The sequence below is a fragment of the Phocoena sinus genome, chromosome 16 (assembly GCF_008692025.1).
Source record: "Phocoena sinus isolate mPhoSin1 chromosome 16, mPhoSin1.pri, whole genome shotgun sequence".
NCBI lineage: Eukaryota > Metazoa > Chordata > Mammalia > Artiodactyla > Phocoenidae > Phocoena > Phocoena sinus.
The window spans coordinates 76181474-76199194 of NC_045778.1; the positions used below are offsets into that span (position 1 = coordinate 76181474).

The 17721-nt window shown below is 43.0% G+C and overlaps 2 protein-coding genes across 4 annotated transcripts in view; both read right to left on the reverse strand.

Moving 5' to 3' along the window:
- Window positions 1–17721, reverse strand: part of C16H10orf120 (chromosome 16 C10orf120 homolog) — a 48161-nt gene that overhangs the window by 25370 nt on the left and 5070 nt on the right. The gene's annotated exons all lie outside the window — the stretch shown is intronic.
- Window positions 5473–6848, reverse strand: FAM24B (family with sequence similarity 24 member B). The gene is made up of 2 exons (XM_032607603.1): window positions 6757–6848; window positions 5473–5656 (listed from the first exon to the last, which is right to left on the reverse strand). Exons 1-2 carry the CDS (start codon window positions 6846–6848, stop codon window positions 5473–5475), a joined length of 276 nt encoding a protein of 91 aa, XP_032463494.1.

The window sequence follows — 17721 nt, forward strand, 5'->3', positions numbered from 1 at the left end:
GCTCAGTTCAAGTTCAACGTCTTCAGCTTTCTCACCAGCTTTGATGTGATCTATCTGCAGTGTAAAGTTGCCGTGTGCAAAGTGGGGGACCACGCCTCCCGCTGCTCCCAGGGCTGTGCAGGGCAGAGTAAGAGGGGCGCAGGCCCCATGGAGGCCACAGTAGAGCACACTGAGTATTTCCAAATGGTGGGGCCACTGGAGATCCACAAAGGAACTGATTGAAGAAAGACCCTTGTGTGATTTCTCCAAGTTTCACGTCAATCTGTTAGAAATTAGAAGTAAATTCTATTTCTGCTCAGCAAAATAGTAAGTTTGACAAATCTGAGGTTGTCCATGTAGAGACAGGTAAAAGAAATAGCTAAAGAGGTTCTCTCTGAGGTTTGTTGCTAAGTAAGTCTTCTTCTCCGATTATTCAACTTCTAAGGCAGTTGCTCTCTTTGCAGCTAGAAGTCTTGCATTTTATAATTCTTCACTATCAAGAACTTGATCATTGTCTTAAACAGTGCAACATATTATAAAGAAAAGTTATCTCTTGATACCACATTGCCAACTTAAAGATATCTTTGACTCCTTAATGTTTAGATGCTAGTAGGTGTACCTTTTTGCTTCTGTCCCTCTGATGGTGTGAGAATTTATTTTCAGATCTTGCCAAGGGTCTTGTGAAGAATAAACTTAAGTGTCTGTCAGAAAGTCGCTGTTTTTTTTTTTTTTTTTTTCTTTAAACTACAATAATTGGTCAGTTGAATCAGTTGCCATTTACTCAAAACAAGCTTTATTTGTCTGTTTCAAAGGGAACAAATTGGGCCTTGGCTTCATTGAGTTTGGGTTAAGCTTGCAAATGAGACACTTAACGACAATCACGACAACCCCTCAGGACTGCTCTGTGAGCTACCACGCACTTAGTCTGTTTCCCAGATCTTCAAAGCATTACAGGAAACCTGAAAAGCACGCAAAGAAAGATTAGCATATTCCCACACGCTCCCAGAAAAGAAGGGCAGCACCCACTTAATTTAATCTTTTTATACCTTAACAGAAAGAGGCCTGCACTAGGCTCAGTACCCTCAAAGTTGTCTTTAAAGAAACAGACTTGGACACAGCCAGATTTTTTTGTTTTTGTTTTTCAATAAATATTCAGTAACTACATTAATGCATATATGTGGAATCCGAAAACACTGGTATAGACGATCTTATTTACACAGGAGAAACAGAGACACAGACGTAGAGAACAAACGTATGGATATCAAAGAGGAAGGGGGGTGGGTGGGTGGGATGAACTGCGAGATTGGGATTGACATATATACACTATTGATACTATGTATAAAATAGATAACTAATGAGAACCTACTGTATGGCACAGGGAACTCTACTCAGTGCTCTGTGGTGATCTAAATGGGAAGGCAATCCAAGAAAGAAGGGACATATGTATACATATAGCTGATTCACTTTGCTGTACAGTAGAAACTAACACAACATTGTAAAGCAACTATACTCCAATAAAAAATTTTTAGAAATATTCAGTAACAATATTTAAAATATGAGCCCTCAAGTCCAGGGTATCGTTCCCATCTTTGTCAATAAACAGCATGTGTGAGATGAGAATACAGTATTGTCAAGTCCCCCAGGGAGGAGGCAGGGTTTGGTGGGGCCTGGGAGTGAACCCCAAATTCCTGAGAGGTGAAAATCTGACAAGTGACCCAAGGAGGGACACTGCCTTTAAAGGGAGACATGTCAGTTTGATTACAAACATGCCCTTCACCAACAACTGTCTTGGTAAAAGTAAGTTTCCTGCTGATACACAGTGGAAGCTGACGATATGTGATTAACGGTCAATTTGATGAAGATGGCAATCTTTGTATCTAAAGTTAATTATCTCTCATGAGTAGCTTCATTCTCAATCACACGAAACAATGATTTTAGCATCTGGCATCTATTTCATGCAAGTGCTTCAGATGAAAAAGGGAATTTTTCCAAGTAACCAAGAGCTGCTAGAGTTTCCACTTTGAAAAGTTCATCTGCCCATTAACTGGTACCTATCCAAATCTTGTTGAGAAAGTGGGAGGGTAACAGTTTCCAAAATTAGCATCTTATGGCTTTTAGCAAATCCCTAATGTGAAAAGTGTTGACAATGAATGGACTGAATTTTTAAGAATAAATAAATAAGGGTCCAATGAACTTCCATTTCAGGTACTCTGGGTGTAGTTCAGTGGATGGGAGCCAGGAAGCTGCCCTTTCCAAAAGCACCCAGGTGATTCTTAGGAATGATGAAGTTTGCAAACCAAGGCCGCTGTTCAGCATCTTATGCCCCATGGATCAAAATGCACTTAACAGGGAAAAGCGTGCAACCCGGAAACTCCAATGGGTGCGGAAAAAAAACAGCCCAAGAGAAGCCTGCTCCCTCTAGCCAAAGGACCAGCAGCAAAGGGGCAGCCAGCCAATTCAGAAAACTTTTAGGCAATAACCTACCTGCTCTAAACACCATAGGTGAAACTATGCCCCACCCCCAGCCCAGGCAGCAAAGGTGAAGTAGGGAGCCTAGACTTCCACCTGCTCTCCGTGCCCCACACCCATCTCATCCCCTGTCCTCCCCTCCCTTCCCTTCCCCAGGGTGATGCCAGAAAAGGCAGAGTGAAGAGCTGGGACTTTCATCACCTCCAGGCAGCAAGGAGGGCCACCCTGCACCCCCGAGTCAGGTGGAGGCCAGGTGGGGAGCTTGGACTTCCAGCTCCACCCATCAGGTCTGAGGCACCCCTTTGAGTCTGCTAAGACTAAAGAAAAAACAACATTGATACATTATCATATGCTGATAGTGCATGGTACAGCTCGATAGCTGCACTACAAAGGTTTTTTTATTCCTGGTTATATGATTTTACACTCTCTAGTGAGTCACAGTATTTGACAGTTTTCTTCGTATTACACTATGGCACCTGACGCACCTCTGAATACGCCCCTCGCACGGCCACCAGTGGATGTTTAGTCAGTTCCTGACAGAGGGATGACTGACGGGCCAGTGACCAGATAATTTTTCAGCACTGTTTTTAAATACTTAATTTGATTTGCCCATTCTAAGTAAGTTCTTAAGTGTTTTCACATTGGGTTAGAAAAGATCTTATTCGTTATATGAACGAATGCAGAGGAGATTCACCCGCATGGCCACTGGGGCAAGTATTTGGAAGATCTACATGGAAATATTAAGAAGAAAATGGGGGAAATCTGTTTTGATTTGGAGCTGGAATTCAATCAGGCCCCTAAGAACTTGTTCGCTGAGGGCAGAGATGCTGTTGTATCCATGGTGTATCCCCAGCATACTGTATACTCATACACAGGAGTAAAGAGAGGGCCTCTGGGCATCAGGAATGTGGCTGCCTGTTTGGCAGCCCCCAGCCACCAGGCTCAGAGAGGTTAAGAAACTTCTCCAGTGGCACTAGCTTGTGAAAGGCAGAGTTGGATTGGAACCAACTGTGTCCAGTTCTAAAGCCCCTGTGTTACACTCTGTCCGTACTGCCAACCAGAGGGGTTTGTCTCAAAGACCCCTTACTCCATCTTGCCTCTCTCAAGGACCCTGCGATGCCTGGACTTACGGCATATTCCCCACATTTGGAACACACTTGTGCAGGGCCTCCCAGATGCTGGGCACTGAGCTGCCCACTGGGTAGGGTTCAGAGGGAAATTGGACGTGCTCAGGGGCTTGCTGGCGACAAGAGAAAATAGAACTGCATTTGAACTCCTAAGAAGGGGCAGAAAGCAGTAGGTGCCAGGAGAGGGAGGAAGTGCTCCAGGAACTCAAGAAGGACGCGTCACGTCCGGCTGGAAGGCAGGTTCCAGGGAAGGTGCAGCCTTGAATTTGCCTCTTGAAACTCTTACTGAGATTGGGGACACTCACCCTCCATCGAGTTTCCCAGACATTCCAAGGGCTACTGTGTGAGAGCAGCTCCAGCTCCCACATCCTTCTGGCAAATTTCACGAGCACTAAAGCGCTGAATACTACCTCATCAGCCAAGCCCTCTGCTGAGGACTGAAACTCAGCCAGGAGGTGGCCTCTTCCAAATGCTTAGTCCTACCATTGTTCTCTCCCTGTTAGCCTAGAGATAGTAGCCGTTTCCATCATTATTTCCTGTTACCCTTTCCATCCCTTTTAGCACGTAACCAACCACCTGTTACGAGTCAATTCTTTACCTTGAGTAAAACACATGATGCTCACTAAGCAAGGGTTTTGTTAATGAAAGAATGAATTGCGGGGACTTCCTGGTGGCTCAGTGGTTAAGAATCTGCCTGCCAAGGCAGGGGACACGGGTTCAAGCCCTGGTCTGGGAAGATCCCACATGCCGCGGAGCAACTAAGTCCGTGCACCACAACTACTGAGCCTGCACTCTAGAGCCCGCGAGCCACAACTACTGAGCCCTCGTGCCACAACTACTGAAGCCCATGCGCCTAGAGCCCATGCTCCGCAACAAGAGAAGCCACCGCAATGAGAAGCCTGTGCACCGCAACAAAAAGTAGCCCCTGCTCGCCGCAACTAGAGAAAGCCCACGCGCAGCAATGAAGACCCAATGCAGCCAAAAAATAAATAAATAAAAATAAATTAAATATGTGCTATCAACATTTCAAATTTTTTTTTTTAAAAAAAAAGAACAAATTGTGGTTACAAATGGAGAGTCTATGGTTAAAAGGGGGTTCCAGAGGTTCAGAGGAAAGAGCAGGAACAGAAGGGAGCAGACGAGCAGGAGTGACAAGGGGTGCACCCTCCTGCCTACTGCTGAGACCAGGAGGATCTGGGCTTCACCATTCAGTGGGAGGTTCCTGTTTGCAGTTAAAGACACTGACAGCTGAGTCAGCAATAATCAGCGTTAAAGTGATCCAAAAAGAAGAAAAAAGTCTGCTTCTGAAGATTTGGAGGACAGCAGGAGGAGGAATCTCAGGTTTTTAAAATGTCCTTTTGACACCACAGAGCTCAACCCCATGATTGCACATATCAGGCAACCTCAACCCAGAGGTAGCCCATCTGGCTGTTCTCCCTCTGGGATGAATGGAGTTTCCCTCCAGGGCAGTGTAACAACTGCCCATGGTAGAGTAGCTGGATGAGAGTGAATGAAGCCCTTAGAAGGAGGAGGGCCGACCGTGGGAAGTTTAGCAGGGTCTGAAACTAGAAACACTCTAAGGTCAATATTTTTTTTCTGGGGTTGGATATATAGGTGTATTTTCTACTCTAACTCTCCTTATATTGCAGTATAACTTTATAAGCTAGTTGTCCCAAGTCCCAAAGTGGGTACTACACAAATTTAAGTACTTTTATAACTAACAACAACAACACTGGAGGCAGAGAGGATTATTTTCAATATTTCAGTTATTCAAAAGTACATAAATATGTTACATAGCACATGATATAATGTAAATGGTATAAAACTTGACTTGAATAATAAAAACATTCTACTAATAAAGAAATATTGCTCACAAAGATATTTGTGCCCACCCAAGTCAGAGTCCCTCGTTTGTATCACAGAAGCACGGTGGCAGGGCATCAAAGCCAGCATACAAGTTACATTCATCACAGCATTGGAGGTTGGGATAAGACCCAGTGGTGATGGCCGCAGTGACCTTGTCCTGGGTGACCATGGCTGGATTATCTTTTAAGGCTGAAGAACTAGGTACCTTTGGAACTCTTAAGAAAAGACATACACAGAGCATAGGATTAGAATTTTTCTTCTCAGTCCATTTGTTACAACTTGTCAGAGGTATCTCAGAACCTTAGGACTGGAGCCAATGAAACACATGACACCAGCCCAAGACTAAAGTGCTCTGCCCCCATCCCAAGTTCCTGTCTAATCCCTTTCTCTCCTAAGATTGCCAGAAATGTAAAATCAGGTTACAGCAAATAAGGGAGTGTGAATTGCAAGTGTGGGTCACGAGATGGTCACTGCAAGTCCTCCAAGTGCAGAGCATGACAGGTGCCAAAGTCAGCCGTCCCCTGAGTGCTGGGATTCACCTTCCAGCACACAGGCCTAAGTTCCCTAGAATGGGAAAACCACTGCTTTTTTGTTTGTTTTTTCTCTCCATTACTAGATAAGGAATCTGAGACATGGAGAAACACAGTGCCTTGATCAAACACATACAAGCAGAGGAGGAGCTGTAAATAAAAGGCAGGTCATTGAAAGCTTGATGCAGGACTCTGTTCAACAACTTACGCTGCCTCCTTGGAACGTTAATGAATGGGAACACCACTGCTTCTGGCAACCAATCTCTCCCATATTTGAAGGTTCCTTTCCCCAAAATCTAATGCTCACTTTTCTGATCTACACTCCCTTGTTAGGCAAACCCCAGGATCTTCACATAACTCAGCTTCCCCCAAGTCCTATAGGCCCACCTCACTGTCCCCAAGGCCAAGGACACACTGAGAGCTCCCCAACTCAGGCAAGAGAAGATCAACTCAGCCCGTCCTCTGAGTGAACACAGGCAGAGAGACGCATTCACACAGTCTTCAGTCTGCAGTGTGTGGAATTAGCCAGCTGAGGTGAGGCCAAGTAACAGCAAAGCAGCACAGAGCCACCTGGCTGAGAACATTCTACTTATGAGCTCAGAGCCCCAAACAGGAAGGCGAAGAAACCAAGATTCTACACACACTGCCTTTGTCGTCTCAAACCCTCCCGCTGTTCCTGACCTCACCCGGGGTGCGGCCATGGGGCAAGGCATGACCCTACTCAAGCACAGAACCGCAGGATCCCATCTGAGGGAGTGTTAGCCACTCTTACCCACATCACTCACTTCAATGCGTTGGCTACTTTGTAGTAAAGACAGATGACAGCAGCCATCAGCACAAGCACAGCCAAAAGGATACCACCACCAATGCAGAACATAATTATCGTGTTAACTTGGGAAGCTTCACCTAGGCAGAGAAGTGCAGGCAAGCAGTGAATGTGGCTTCCCTCCCCACAGCCACCTAGCAACCTCAATATGCTTCCTTCAGTGGAGGAAGAATGAACCCAAACCACAGATCCTTATGCGTGTAAAACACAAATGAGTCTTCCCGGGGGGGGGCCCAGGACCCTAAGCTGGCCCAGAGATGGGGGAAAGGGTTCATTTCTAAATGAGATGGGACTGAAATGCAAAGTCCAGAGAGAAGGAAGGAAAGAAAGTGGGAAGAATCTTTTTCTCTCTTTCACATGCAGTAAAGTGCAGCTGTAAATAACCAGCCTGCACTCGAGCAAATGGTTTTATTCCCAAACACCTGGGCCTCCTGAAATAAGTTCCCTTTCAGAGTCAGAATTAAACTCTTCCCTGTACATCAGGCTTAAAAATCTTCTATGGCAATTATTAAGGGAATGACTTTTTTTAAATGTTATGTTCAGAAATACTAAGAATATACTAATCTATTTTGTGATATGTGTTTCAGGAAAAGGAAGCTTTCAATTCTCCCTCTGACAACTGCCATTTTTCCTCCTAAATGCTAAATCTTTCCAGGAAGCCCCATTTGTGTGGAATAAGCAATTTGTTTAATCTGACTCCCTGAAACTGGGGAAAAGTGAGCCAGAAGAGAGGAATAAACAATCCAACTGCCAAAGCATACTTACCAGTATCTAAGTCGCCAAAGCTGTATACATGCTGACAGTTTAAAAAAATTACAATTAAAATCAACTTTAGGGAACAGTACATCTTATCAGGAATTTCTCAAACCCTTAATTTGAGAAAGAAGATTCTAATTATCCTTGTTAGGAGTAATTGAGATATAAGTTTGAAGAGCTTGCTTTTAGAAGCACACTCTCCACCAGTGCGACCAGAATGGACAACCACTGTCCAGCTCCAACTTATATGCCTATCAGGCCTTAGGCTGTGTGACATCAATTCTTTGGACACCAGCTCTCTTTCATGGAGTTCTGAATTCCATTCCATGTTCAGATATATTTTAGCACCAATGGAAATGTGAATGCCCAAATACTATTTTAAATCATTTAATTTCAATCTCACCTTTTCAGGTTTTGTTTCTCTCAGAGGACCATTTAAGGTTTGACTGTTAATCAAAAGCAAATTTGGGGGGGAAAAAAAGCAAATTTGGGATTTCAACAAAATAAAAAGACAGTTATGTGGGGAGGCTAATATCTAAAAATACTCATATTTAAAAGTACAGTCATAGAAGGCTGGTTAGACTTTATGTTTTAGTAACACAATGAAATAGTATGTACTTGTAGCTTTGAACAGGATTTGGATATAGGTTCATTGACTTCAGAATATTATCATAATTTATAGTTAAGACAAAAAGATAGGATATCTGTTTTAAATCGGGTTTCTGTGATTTCAAGGTACTCACACCAGCAAAGCTGGTTCCATTAAATGAGGGAATTACTTTAACTACAAAGGGTTATTCCTTGCTGCTCTGGCCAAACCCTGGGTGAGGTTACAAACTGCAGGGGAGATATAACCCAAAATGGTGGCATAAGATCTCTGAAAATTCTCTTCTCTGTAAAAGCAATGAAAAATCTGGCAAAAAAAGAAATTGTCAGAATCAGGTTTTTCTGACTCTGGATACTAACTATAAGCTTTCAGCAGCTCAGGAAACATTTATTTAAGAACAACTGAATCTCAGTATTGAACAGCATGCTTTGTGGCACTGTTCCATCATCCACTCTCCAGCTCCATGGTAGCCTTATTTTCAACAGCCTAGATTCCAACGCAGTCACCAGAGGGAGCAGAATAGAGGTAGAGCCCTTTCAGAGTCTCATTCCCAAAGAACTGTCATTATCTGACTCATCTGCTGGTTTTCTGGAAGACGTCACTTGCTTGCAAAGCTATCTGCATTTGACCTAACTTGGAGTCCACTCAGTGCAAAAAAAGTCTTCTCCTCACAGAACTTTTGGCAAAACTTTTGACAAAATGTTTTAACTTCCTGGCTCTCTGAGGCATTGGATTATTTGCGGCAACTGACAGACTAGTCAAAAAGCTTAAAGGAAAAGCTGGTAAATTAGATGTCCATAGGGGTTCTGAACAGCTCTGACATATCCGTAGGAGTCTAGAAGTCCACGCACATGTATAGAGCCGTGTGCATGCAGGGCTGTGAGCACGCTCAAGAAAGACATGAGATGGCCCTATGCATTCAACCCCGGCTGACCGTGAAGCTTTTCCCAAGCAGGAAGTGAAGGCAAAGGCAGAGTTTTCAACTGCTTGGCTGATACTGTTGAAGACATGCCCCAGTAGGCACACAGAGCCCCTCATGAAAGACTGGGAGGTATACTGGTTCCAGGCATTTAAGGTAATCTTAAATGCTTAGTAGCCAATCATTAGCTGACTCCTAAGCTAATCAGTAGAGACTTCAGTGTCCACACACAATAAAGAATACAGACTTTACAATGAATTAGTTGAGAAAAGTCACTAAACAAACAACAACAACAAACCTTGGAGAATGGGGAGAACCTGATTTCTAGAGTTGCCATGTTATATTACTTTTTCTTGCTTTTTTTTGGCCATGGTGTGTGGCTTGCAGGATCTCAGTTCCCCAACCAGGGACTGAACCCAGGCTATGATAGTGAAAGCCTGGAATCCTAACCACTAGGCCACCAGGGAACTCTTTATTATCTATATTATTTTAAATGTGCAGTTCTCAACAAAAGAATGTAAGATATGCAAAGGAACAAGAAAGTATGGCCCATAAAAAGGGGGAGGAGGGAAGCAATCAATAAAAGCTTTCCCTGGGGGAGGGGGATAAATTGGGAGATTGGGACTGATATATACACACTACCTTATATAAAATAGATAACTAATAAGAACCTGTGGTATAGCACAGGGAACTGTACTCAATACTCTGTAATGGCCTATATGGGAAAAGAAATCTAAAAAAAAAAAAAAGAAAAGAAAAAAGAGTGGATATATGTATATGTCTAACTGATTCACTTTGCTGTACACCTGAAACACAACACTGTACATCAACTATACTCCAATAAAAATTAAAAAAAAAAACTTTCCCTGAAGAAGCCCAGACGTTGGCTCTACTAGACAAAGACTTTAAATCAGCTATTTTAAACATGTCCAAAGTAAACCAAAGTAAAACTTTTTATTTTAATATTAATTAATTTATTTGGCTGCACTGGGTCTTAGTTGCGGCACACGGGATCTTCATTGCCGCGTGCAGGATCTTTTAGTTGTAGCATGTGGGCTCTTAGTTGAGGCATGTGGGATCTGATTCCCTGACCAGGGATCGAACCCAGGAGCCCTGCATTGGGGGCGTGGAATCTTATCCACTGGACAACCAGGGAAATCCCCAAAGTAAACCACTTCTAAAGAACTAAAGGAAAGTATGAGAATAATGTCTCCAATAGAGAATATCAATAGAGAGAGAAATTATTTTTTAAAAGAACCAAATGGAAATTCTGGAGTTGGAAAGTACAATAACTGAAAAAAAAAAAAATCACTGGAGGGGCTTAACAATAGATTTGAACAGGGAGAAGAAAGTGAAGACAGGTCAATTGAGATTATCCAGTCTAAGGAACCGAAAGAAAAAATAAATAAAAATAATCATGGACCTTCCAATTTCCATTCCAAAATGTAAACAGCTCGGGAACTGTCATCCTCAAAACAAGAAAAAAAAAATGGAACAAATTGAAAATCAACAAGTCTTCTTAAGTTAACAAGAGGATTGAAGTCACATGGAAAATAGCCACCCCCAAAAGTTAAGAGACAGGTGAATACAGAGAATCATGGCATACAGTACACCAGGAGAAGAAGTCACTGCTGGAGCCAGCAATGGGTAGGAACAATTAAATAGTAATTGATGAATTACTGAATGAGGACTAGCTTAAGAGAGAAAACAAACAAAACAAAAAACAAAACAAAAACAACAAAACAAAACCAAAAACCTCCTGGAGGCTCAGTTTTGTTTTGTTTTGTTTTTGGTGGTGGGGGGCACACTTTCATGATTTAACGTTACCTCTAGGAACTCAATTAGGTTCTTATGGTAAAGACTGAAGAAAAAACCCCTCGTGCTTTGGTCTCCAATGACACCACATTGGAGGTGGCTTTATTACTGCTGGGAGATAAAGTCTTGAATTTCCACTAGGCTTCTTCTGGTATCACTGCATCAGTTAGGTGGAACAGCGCCTCATCTCCACCAGATGAGGGCGGAAGTCCAGACTTCCCAAGGTCTCCACTGACACCACAGGGGCTGGGAAGGGATGCAGGTCTCAGCTCTACTCAGGCTTCTCGGGCACTAACCTGGAGAGAGGGGGTTGGGACACCTCTTTAGAGCCTGGTGATAATGGAAGTCTAGTTTCTGCATGTAGTCTCTGCTGTGGGGGACAGAAAGGGGAGGAGAAGTGAGACCAGTTTTTTCTGTGGCATTTGGCTGGAACACAGCAGTTATTTCCTTCTTTCTAGGCTGCCTGTTTCCTGGTCCTTTGGCTAGAAACAGCAGGTTTTTGTTGGGCTTTTTTTGTCTGCACCCACTGGTGTTTCCAGGTTGCCAGCTTCTTCGGCTCCAAGTCTGGAAATATGAAGCAAAAACAAAATCCAGGGGACTCACCACCATGTTTCCTTGGATCTCAAGGTTACTAAGCTTGTCTGTTTTCGTCTCTCCATCTGTCAGAGTCTTATGTTTGTTTTATATGTTCAGGGTTTTTAGTTGCAGTTAGTGGGAAGCATAAGGAAAGGTACATCTACTCCATCTTACCAGAAGCAGAAGTCTCTCATGTGGGAAATTTTGACATCAACCCTCTACTTAATGACCAAAGCCACTGTGCCAATCCCGCTTGTCCGACCCTGAGAGTGAATGCCTCCTTAAATTGTGCACCCCAGGCACCTCACGTGTGTCATCCTAGACTGGGCCCTGTCATCTCATCATAGCTTATCTTTCCAGCCTCATTCCCCACTGCATTTCCCCACACCCAATGGATTTTCATGCCTGAGTTTTGGCTAGATGGCTCTCCAGTCTCTCTCCTCCTCTATCAGCTGAAATACTAATCCTGCAAAGCTTCACTAAAATGCCATCTCATCTGTAAACTTTTCACTGATTCCCATCTGCCCCCCACCCCATGTTAATTGCTCCTTTCCTTCTGTATCATGACCTTTGTTTGTACCTCTCTGAAAATTTGACTTCTGTTTGCCTTAAGGTTTTCCAGCTCCTGCTTTAACTCTGAACAGACATTTGTCTTGAGTAAAGGAACCTACTATGCTCACACTCACTGAACCCAGTACTTTGAGTTAAATTAACTGTGGGTTTCCTTCGACTTTTTATCTCACTCAAAAATGTTTTATTTTTCCAAGTTTCTTTTCTATTCCTTCCTATTGAAGCAGTAACAATTCTGAGGGACACAGTCTTGAATATGGTAAGTCACGATTAAGGAGGCAGGCTATGTTGACTTTCTTTACAGAGCTGACCACTTCATCTCTTGGTTTCCTTCTATTCCTGTAGTTACTTGACTGTTGAGTTACTTGATGACTCTGTACGTTTAAAGTGTGTTTTTGCAAGGTGTAAGTTTCATGAGGAACGAACTCTGGATCCCCAAGTATCAAAAAGAGAGCCTAGAATCCATTAGGTGCTAGCACATGTCATGGACGATGACTCAAATATGAATTTTATCAATCTGGTAACACCTTTCCCCACCTGAGCCTCTAAATTCAGACAAAGCAGTAAGCCCTGACCAGTATTATTTCATTTATTGATAAGGATATTTCACATTGTGTCACCAACATTAAACTATTGGCCTGACCATTTCTAACGTGTTTTAGTAACAGCTTTCTAGAGATGACTAGGAGGAAATAACTAAAACCTCTGTTTGGCAGATGAGGAAACTGAAGCTCAGAGAACAAATGACTCCCTTGGATCACTTAGCAAGTCACTGGCAGGACAGGAACTAGGGCCTGGTTCTGTCATCTTTCCCTCCAGCCCCTGTCCTCCCAGGTCCAACACCTTTCCAGCCCCCTGCCTTCTGAAACGGTTTGAAATGATATGTTGTTTCCTATTTCCAGTCCCCCCAAGTCTATTATCCAGAGTCTTTGATTTTGACTCTGCGCTGAAAGATGGGCAAAGAGATCCAGCTGCATTTCATTTAGGGAAAGGGGCTGGTTATTATCATTATGTTTTCAACCTAAGAGCTATCTCATTGGCAATTCACATGGCATGACTAGTCAAGAGTACTCGGACTGATGGGGACCAGGGGCCGTGTGTTCCAGATGACAAAAGGTAAGCAGTAGCTGTATTCAGAATCAGTGAGCTGAACGCTGTGATGTGATTACAGGGGCTTGTTTTCTCTCTGTGGGAAATTCTTTGTAATTCACACTCAAGGCCTTTTACCCAGGTCAGTTATTTTGTCAAGTGCCCATCCTGTGACTAACACCTGGGTCAGTTGGTTGCACACCCTCATACCTGCAAATTGTATCTACGGTGGCAGAAAGCAGCCCAGATGCCAGTCTACTGGGAGTAACCCTGTGAGGCCCCCTTACTTGGCCCAAGTCCCAGCTCTGTGCCCCTTCCACAGCTCCTTCTGCTCTGCTCCTGGGATTCTCAGCTTTACCTTCAGACACCTGCGTGGCTGAGGGCCTTGCTCATGCCGCATCATCCTGTCCACAAACAAGATGACGGTTATATTAATGAGCAATGGAGGAGTCCAAGACCAGGGAGTTTTGGGTGCAACATATTTTTCCATGAGGTAAAAATGAACTCGTGTAGATTTTTCCATTCAATTTTTTGTTTAATTCATTTTAATTTAGCTTAAGGAAAAATGTTTATTGAACTACTACTATGTGTCAACACTGTTTTAAGATGGGGATAACAGTAGTGCCAAAAAAAAATCAGCAGCCTTCTCCCTGTATCTTCATGTGTTCCTTTCTCTGTGTTTGTGCCAATCTCTTCTTATAAGAACACCAGGGGCTTCCCTGGTGGCGCAGTGGTTGAGAGTCTGCCTGCCAATGCAAGGGACACGGGTTCAAGCCCTGGTCTGGGAAGATCCCACGTGTCACGGAGCAGCTGGGCCCGTGAGCCACAAATACTGAGCTCTGCGCGTCTGGAGCCTGTGCTCCGCAGCAAGAGAGGCCACGACAGTGAGAGGCCCGCGCACCGTGATGAAGAGTGGCCCCCGCTTGCCACAACTAGAGAAAGCCCTCGCACAGAAACGAAGACCCAACACAGCCAAAAATAAATAAATGAATAAATAAATTTATAAAAAAAAAAAAAAATAAGAACACCAGTCTTATTGGATTATGGCCCACCCTAATGCCCTCATTTTAACTTGATTACCTCTTTAAAGGCCCTATTTTCAAATACATAATATTCTGAGATACTGGGGGTGAGGACTTCAACAAGTGAATTGGGAGAGAGGGAGCACAATTCAGCCCCAAACAGATATTTTCATGGGTAATTGACCTCCTTTATCATTTGAAATCCAAAGCTGTTGTCAGGTGAAGTAACTCTTCTTGCATGGCTACCCTGAGACTCTTGCAATTCCCTTGACCAGGTTAATACCTGAGAGGTAAATCATTTAAATAGGCCATTTTCATCCAAATATGGGTAAAGCAAGACTTAGCGTCTCCCCAGTTCCCACATCACCACTTTCACATTCTTAAAGATAGTTCCATGCCACGTATTAGACAATTAACCCAGAATTTTAGTTTTCTGCTCATTCTGACAGGGTCTCTCCAAATGCCCTCCGAAGACACATTTCCAAGGTGGTTTTGAGGAAAAACCACAAGCGTGGACAAACCTGAATTCTTATCCTACCTTAGTCACTCTATAACTTTAGCTAAGTGACTTAACATCACTTGACTTCAGTTTTCTAGTCTGTAAAATGGGGATATCACAGCCTACTTCATACTATGGCATGATGGTATTCTGGACATGAAGCACCTGGCACAGGCTTGGCATACAAGAGGTGCCCAGTAAATGCTAAATCTCAATTTCCTCTTCCCTTGTTCTTCCCATGCTCTGATCTCTCTCCTCTACTTAAAACAGCAAAAATATTTTGTACTGCCCCTAATAACATCACCATTCCAGAATATTTGGAAGCCCCTCTTCTCTTTTATTTCCTAGTTTGAGAGTCAAATGGAGGTCACTTCAATAACATTTAATTAAGATAATAATATAGTGGTTCTCAAAGTGTGCCTGAGGCCAGCAGCATCAGGAGCCGTATCTGGAACTTGTTAGACATGCAAGTTCTCAGGCCTCAGCTCAGAACTTCTGAGTCAGAAACTCTGTAGTGGGACCCAGCCATCTGTGTTTCATCAAGCCTTCTAGCTCACTGGAATGCAAGCTTATTTAAAGAACCACTGATCTATGTTTAAGAACATGGACCCTGGAGCCAAGAGTGCTAAGATTTGATTCCTCTTCCACTTTTCATTACTATGTAACTGTGTCTTAAGTGACTTCTCTGGTCATCAATTTTCACATCTACTGAATTGTAAGACTTGTAAGACTCCCTATCCAATAAACCATTAATGTCTCTGAGTCGCTGTCTCCGGGCTCTTTCTTCAGTCTCTCGGCTGGGCAATTACAAGGTCTGCAGGTCTGGAGGGCACAGCCTAACAACCACGCAGCTAATGTTGAAGTGTACTTATGTCCTCACAAAGTAAGCCACCAAAATTGATTTCTCCTTCCTGGAGCCCTTGGGGAGAAAAGCATTTATGATTTCTCTATGTAAAGAAAGATGAGTTTGGGACTTCCCTGGCGGTCCAGTGGTTAAGATCCCACATGCCGCACAGCCAAAGGAAAAAAAAAAAAAAGAAGAAGAAAAGATGAATTTACTAGAAGATTCTTTAACTGCATTAAAAAAAAAACTGTAATGAAACCTAACTTGTGATTTGTAATCACCACATATAAAAAAACAATCATTTTCTTTTATTTTTACTTTTGGGCCGCACCACGTGGCATGTGGGATCCTAGTTCCCCGACCAGGGATCAAACCTGTGCCCCCTGCCTTGGAAACATGGAATCTTATCTACTGGACCACCAGGGAAGTCCCCCCATTTTATTTTTCTTTCTTATTTTTGGCTGAAGGGTAATGCCTTGAAGATAAGGGCTTTTAAATTATTTACTTACTTAAAATCAACTCTTATCATAAGAGCAATACATGTCTGCTACAGAAAAATAAGAAAGCAAAGACAATTAAAAGAAAAAAATTCCGTAATCCAATCTACTTATGGAAAATAGCTGTTAACAACTTCACATATATATATATATATATATATATATATATATAAAATCATGGGTATCTTTCCTACAAATATGCCTCAATTAAAGAATTAACTTTGGGGCTTCCCTGGTGGCGCAGTGGTTGGGAGTCCGCCTGCCAATGCAGGGGACACGGGTTCGTGCCCCGGTCCGGGAGGATCCCACATGCCGTGGAGCGGCTGGGCCCGTGGGCCATGGCCACTGAACCTGCGCGTTTGGAGCCTGTGCTCCGCAGCGGGACAGGCCACAGCAGTGAGAGGCCGGCGTACTGCAAAAAAACAAAAAGAATTAACTTTGGAGTAATCCTTTGTATGGGTTGTATGGGTTTACAAATGTGTGTTCTCTTTAATATTTTACAATAATGAGCATGCCATAATTAACACTTTGATACACAAGTTTATGCATATATCTGATTATTTCATGAAGATAAATTCTTAGAACTAGAATTACCAGGTCAAGTTCCACATATTTATATAGTGTCGAACTGCTCTGAAGAAATGTGGTACTAACATAATCTTCCACTTAAGAGTGTATAACAGAAAATGTTTCTCCATATTATGTCCAGCAGTGGATAATTTAGTTTTAAAATTTCTGGCTGTGGCCTTTTGAAAGGAGAACTTAACTGATTTCATTTGAAACCCTGGTTAAATTTTTTTTTCCCTCAGCCTCAGTCAAATTCATCTGTCAAACATGGTAAAATGAAAAGGGGCAAAGGGACAAGGCTTCTTAATGCCTCCATCACGGCAAATGGCTTGGCAGCTCTGAGGGCCAACAGTCTTATAATTCTGGTCTCTCACACCATCTGATGAATAAGTTTGCTGCTGGCCTCCAGGGATACATATCAATTCCAGCCATATACAGATGTATGTGAGAATACCGTAGCTGTATGACTGGTTTATTATCAGCAGTTCCCAAAAAGGGAGTGTTCCCTTTACCCCACTTGTTCACAGAAGGTATACAGAGAGTACTATAACTAAAGCCCTTCACTGGGGTATCTCAATACACAGCACAGAGTAGGCATTGAGTAATTAATTACTCGTGGAATTGATAAGGCTGCTTTGCATTTCTGTTTGTTAAGATCATAAATGAGTTGATTAAACCTTCTCTGCTCTTCCCCCAAAATGCAAATTCTTAAGAGTCAAAGGACTGACCTGGATGAAGGTAAGTAGCAGGGCACTGTCACACACTCATAAGACAGGGGGAGACCCGACTGATTCTGCTGGTAAAGATAAAACAATCCACTTCTAGATTCAGACAGTTTATTATTTACAGAGACAGTGAAAGATGTGCCAAATCCCTGTTCCACACTCCAAAAAGGATGAGACCAAAGCAAGAGAGGCTGGATGCCTGCAGTGCAAGTTGTGGAGTATTTCGATGCTGAGGAGTCAGTACTAGCCTGTAGCTAAGTGGTTCTATATTCTGAAGTTTTATTTTGGAGGGGGGAAACGGGCAGGGAGGGGGCAAGGCAGAAAGCCTCAGAACTCATCAGAATCCAGAGACAATGAGAAACTGTCTCACGACAAACTCCCAGAGGAGAGAAGGAAGTGACAGAAGGTCCTATAACGATTCCTTACAAGCCTCTCATC